The sequence below is a fragment of the Lactuca sativa genome, chromosome 4, assembly GCF_002870075.4.
Source record: "Lactuca sativa cultivar Salinas chromosome 4, Lsat_Salinas_v11, whole genome shotgun sequence".
NCBI classification, from domain to species: domain Eukaryota; kingdom Viridiplantae; phylum Streptophyta; class Magnoliopsida; order Asterales; family Asteraceae; genus Lactuca; species Lactuca sativa.
In genome coordinates this window covers 200,535,840-200,541,232 of record NC_056626.2, presented here as the reverse complement: position 1 = coordinate 200,541,232, position 5,393 = coordinate 200,535,840, and the positions used below count along the sequence as shown (strand labels likewise).

At 35.5% G+C, this 5,393-nt stretch overlaps 1 protein-coding gene across 1 annotated transcript; it reads right to left on the bottom strand.

Annotated features, from left to right (window-relative positions):
- Positions 1-712: 712 nt before the first annotated feature.
- LOC128133567 (heat shock 70 kDa protein 15-like) lies at positions 713-2,908 on the bottom strand. Its single transcript, XM_052771059.1, has 6 exons — positions 2,190-2,908; positions 1,997-2,070; positions 1,882-1,914; positions 1,408-1,500; positions 1,182-1,258; positions 713-796 (listed from the first exon to the last, which is right to left on the bottom strand). Exons 1-6 carry the CDS (start codon positions 2,906-2,908, stop codon positions 713-715), a joined length of 1,080 nt encoding a protein of 359 aa, XP_052627019.1.
- Between the last annotated feature and the right edge of the window lie 2,485 nt (positions 2,909-5,393).

Here is a 5,393-nt window from a genome sequence, read left to right as displayed (position 1 = left end):
GCGCGTCAAGGAAGGCCCTGTCATAAAGAGAGACGACGCGCTTTTGCGCGTTGTCTATAGATGACGCGCATTTACGACGCTCATTTACGACGCGCAATTACGACGCGCATTTACGACACGCAATGTGTATCAAGGAAGGCCCTGTCATAAAGGAACACGACACGCATTCGTGTGTCGTAACCTTACGACGCGCGTGTTAATGACATGCAATGCGTATCAAGAAAGCCCCTGTCAAGAAAGGCCATGTCATAAATGAAGATGACACACATTTTTGCGTATCGTAAATTTAAATGTTTAAAAAAAAATTATATATTTATTAATTTTTAAATTAAATTTGCATTTAATTTCTTATAATATAAATAAAATACAATATACAAAAAATACAATCCATTGCATAATATAAAATAAAATTTCATACTCAAAAAATAAAATAAATTGCACAAATTCTAATGTCATACAAAGAATCATTCAAATGTTAATCAAAAATAATACATTGCTAACATGTGTTATACATTCCTATAAAACTAACAAATAATCATACAACTCTGTTTCTTACTGGAAAGGAATGCCAAACTTGATTAAAAAGTCTCCCTTAATCTTGATTACTCACCTGCTTAAGTAGAATGTTGTTGAAAAGGTTACCTAGCAACAGAGGGGCAAAAACGTCTTTTTGACTCTCATTTACCCAGGGGTAAGCCCAGCAGCAGCTAAATTAAGGTTTGGATTTGGTTGACTGGGGCACCACCACGATATCCACCACCACCACGACATCCACGGTTCCATTACCAAAGACTACCTAGAAAAGATTCCAGAAAAATTAATAATGAAGAAACTATAGGAAGACTGAAGATAATATTATTGAAAGTGATTATGTAAAGTGTGAACAAAGGGGAAGAAGATTCTCTGTTGTAACTTGTTTCTTGGAGGAGATTCTCTGTTGCTAACTTGTCTCTTTTTAGACTCTCCACCTTGTTCTCTTAAACCAAAATGAAGACTTCAATGAGGATTCACACAACATCCATTGATAGCAGCAAATCAGGAAGCACAATGGTTCAATCCCATTCAAGTTTCTTTGGACCTATCAGCAAGATAAGAATACAAAATTCTTGTCATGATGGAAAGATTAAAAGCTAGTAAGATTTAAATATTTGCATAATGAAAGAAAATGATGGGGGAAGAACAGGAGCAGGAGAAGGAGCCACAGATAATACTAGCCCAAATAGTTTGATCATATGTTTGATGATCCTTTCTGTTTCACCTACAATAAAAAAAAAACAATTTATAGACCCACATTTCACTTTGTTTCTCATAAAGTGGTAAAATTTTTTAAAAGAAAAAAGATATCGGGAATGGAAATAAGATTTGGACTTCCAGCCATTGATCTAAGCCACATGATTTTACTCTTACCCTCTTTTCCTCCACTATAATTACAACGAACTGCATATAAGTTTGTATGGAAAGCTTTCCCTTCAATTTCTAGCTTCTCTATTTTAGGAATTCCTGAAAAAAAAATCCAAGAAACCTGTTTATATATTAATTGAAATTACAAAGTAACAAAAATGATATATAAGAAGAGAAATAAGGTCAAGTCTAGAAGACAAGACCAGGGGAAACAGGGCAGTTTCAGATATGCAGTTTCACTCGATCTTCCAAATGTATCTGTTACAATGAATTCACATCTGAAGAAATTACCAATGTTATCAAATCACAGCTTATATGGGCAAGAACATTATGATTGTAATGGCTTAAAGGATTTGTTCTCTTCTAAACAAATGTACCTATCTTTTTTATTTTTTAATACGGTATGATAAAATAAGTATTTAATATTTGAAAATATGAAACAAAGTAAGTTTTATAATGTAGAAGGATTAAAGTCCTTACCAGTAACCGCAAGCATCTCAATTCTTGTAATCTCTTAAATGTAACATAATATTTAACAAATTTGCATTTTAAGAAAAGTATATAAAATAAATCTTGAAAAATACAAAAGTAATACCTAGGAGAATTACATCAGTTGGCTCTGACAACTTCAGCTCACCAACAACCGAATCGCTACGAACAGGTGCATACCTTCAAAATATAGAAAAAAAGGTTTTTTATATAGATGTATATGTATAGATTAGTGAACTAAATAAAAAAAGGTAGAGATATTAATTACCCGAATAATAAAAAAGCAATTGAATACTCACTCGGGGCTTGCGAATCTCATTACATGTTCCATTATTAAGCATGTTAAAAGCTCTCGTGTAATGTATTGAACTAAAGGGCATTGAGCTTCACTGCATACCTGCATGCTAGCATGTCCAATGTCAATGAAGGCTACATTGAGCTGCTCATTTTCAGGTAAGTCAGTTTTGTATATTCCATAAGCTAAAGCAGTGGCTGTAGTCTCATGCATCAACCGTAGAGGATGCAAACCGGCAATAGTAGCTGCATCCATTACAGCTCTTCTTTGAAGATCAGTGAAGTAGATAGGTACCCCAATACAGCAATCCACAACTGCTGCATTCAAATTCTTTTCAGCTATTGTCTTCATGTTTGAGAAAACCATTCCCATAACTTGTGTTGGGGTGAATGACTTTGTTTCCCCAAGATACCTTGCATTGATCAATGGGAAACCATCGAGTCCCTCAGTAACTGAAAAAGGCAAAGCCTTGAGATCTTGTTGCAATTCAGGATCAGAAAAAGGACGCCCTATTAACCGCTTAATTTGGGAAATGGTGTTTTTTGGGTTCATCATACTGGTTGCAGCACCAGCTGTTCCAAGAAAACGCTGTTTATCACCAAAACACACAAGAGCGGGAGTCTCACGTTTTGACTCATCATTAAGAACAACATCAATTCCCCTTTGTCTGGCAACTACCACAACACAACTCTCATTCCCAAGATCAAATCCAACTATGCTCATCTTTGCTGAGTAAAGTAACTCGTTTAATTAATGAGAAGTTACTCTGCCTCACAGGAATCAATCTGCACAGATGAAAGGTAATTAGATTTATCAACAACTGTTCGATTACTCATAATCTGCTTAACAAACCACAAGATAAGAACCATTAATGAAAGTATTCACAAAACATCAATGAAGATTGTGATAATCTTCATCAGAACTCTCATCTTACACCTTATATTCACTCTGGGCAGATATTAAGGATGGATGAAGCTCCTTTGAAGCCATGAGATGGTGTATCAATCTTTCATCTCTTTCTTTAGAAAATAATTTTAACATGACCTCCCTCCCAAGAACTCCGTCAGCCCAAGCGCCCAACCCACTCCAGTAAATTTGCTGGAATGCATATCCAACACGTTGCAATACCAAAAATAAAAAATAAAAAAATTATGTAAGCAAAATAAGCATATCAAATAATATAAAAAATTAATTTTATTCTTATGTTATATCAAGAGGAAATATATTAGGAGCCATTCGTATGGCAAGTTTATACGATATAATTGAAACTTCTATGTAAAACCAGATAAACATAAAAGCAAAAAAAAGGAACAGTTTTGTTGTAAACTTAATTTCTATCTTTTTTTTACATAATGAATCATCTGAAATTGAGAGAGAAACAACAAAGGTAAAACATTCATATTTTTTTATAAAATCAAACATTCATATAAATTGAGTTCATTCTTCTAAATTCTAACCCTTTCTAACATTATAATAGATCAACTCAAGAAGGCCCATCTTTCTCAATCCCAAAAGGTGCCTCTAAATGCCAAATCATTGATAAGGACTTTTCACAAACACTTAGCGTGCAAATTTAAAGGCCACATTTTGAAGCTGATCCATGAAACTAAAAATAGACATACATGTGTGGATTGTTAATGCTTCTGATGTTGAAACAGCTAGTTCCACTGCATCTGTGATGTCAACTCTATGAGATTTGGGGTTTATCCCATTTTAACCTTTTAAAATTCCAAAATTGCCCCTTTCAAAATTAAAGTTAACCCAGCAGCCATGGCAAGAATCAAACTCAGCAGCAACATTTTCAAAAGGAAAAAAAAAATATTTTGATCAACTGCAAACCAAACAAGAAGATTCCAGTATTGCCCTTTGTATATGACATAACAATGAACCCAATAGTCTTGACTAGGATCAAAATCAGCGAAGACCAAGAAACCCTTCCATAAATTTGTCAATCATGGACCAATAACAAAAAAAAACTTTTGATCAAGCAGCCCCTGCTTCTCAAACCAAGGAGATTAGAAGAAAAAAATATCAATGAAGAGGCTACTGCGATAAAAAGGAATAGGGGCGCACCCATTTTTTTCCCAGTAATACCGAATTCTATCAAAATTAACAAGCTGACCAAAATACCCCTTAATAAGTAACCACTATTTTCGAAAGCAATACAATCCAGAATAGATGAGCAAAAATAAAATCAGATAGAAGGTGCGTAAGAGAGAGAGAGAGAGATGGTACCGTGTGCTTGAGATATGTGGCGGCTCTTCTGAATTTTCTACGGATCTGTAAGGAGGGTCAAGGGAAATCAAATTCAGGAATCAAGAACTTGGATTCCATAAATACGAAATCCTAAGTCATCAGTTAAAACCCTAATTCATCAGTTAATAGAGAACAACATTACATGCTTCCTTCTGCGGACATTTACCCCAATTTCCTCTTTCGTCTCTCACTCTAGAAACCCTAATCCCTCCGCCACAATGAACACCATTACAGTTTCCACGGCGCCTTGAAAGCCCTAACCTGAATCTCTCGATCAGAAGCGTATCTAGAAGGAAGCAGGTCAAGGAATAGTGCAAGAAAACTATTGGCGAGTATTCTCAATAACAGCAGAGAGATGAAGAAGGTGAAATTACAGCAACGATGAAGTAGATGAATGGAAATCAGAAGCCCTTTTTCTTGATTGAGATGATGAAGTCGAGAGATGGAGATGAAATCGTAACCTTCGATCTTTGATTGAGAAGTTGCACAACAGTGTGAGGAGAATGAAAGATGCGTGATAATGCTTAGGGTAGGGAGGGTAGCGGGCTTTTCTAATTTTTTGGCTTTTCTTTTCCCGCTTGTAACTAAGGTACGCGCGTTCATTAAAATTATAAAGCGACACATATAGAGGGCGCGCATTTAAGGTACAGCGCCCTCCGTGTTTTTAATTTTTTTTCTTTTGACACTAATTTAAAGGCACGCAATAATGCGTGACCTAAATCCTTAAATTTTCTGAAGAGATGACACTCTTTTAATGTCACTCTCGTTTGCGTAACATAAATTAATGAGTGTCGTAATTTGCGCGTCGTAAAAGGCCTTTTTTCTTGTAGTGTCGGCGAGTCAAGGCAGGACATCAGTATCAGTTGATGATGAACTCGACGAGTTGTTCATACAACTCGGCGAGTCGGATGAGGATTCAGTCGGTGTTCATTTAGAAGGAAAACTCGTCTAG

Coding starts and splice junctions, on each gene's coding strand:
- LOC128133567 (XM_052771059.1), bottom strand. CDS start 2,908: ATGAGCATAGTTGGATTTGATCTTGGGAATGAGAGTTGTGTTGTGGTA. Junction 2,071..2,189: donor ATGAGATTCGCAAGCCCCGA/GTGAGTATTCAA, acceptor TATATTTTGAAG/GTATGCACCTGTTCGTAGCG. Junction 797..1,181: donor TGGCTCCTTCTCCTGCTCCT/GTTCTTCCCCCA, acceptor AATCTTTTCTAG/GTAGTCTTTGGTAATGGAAC.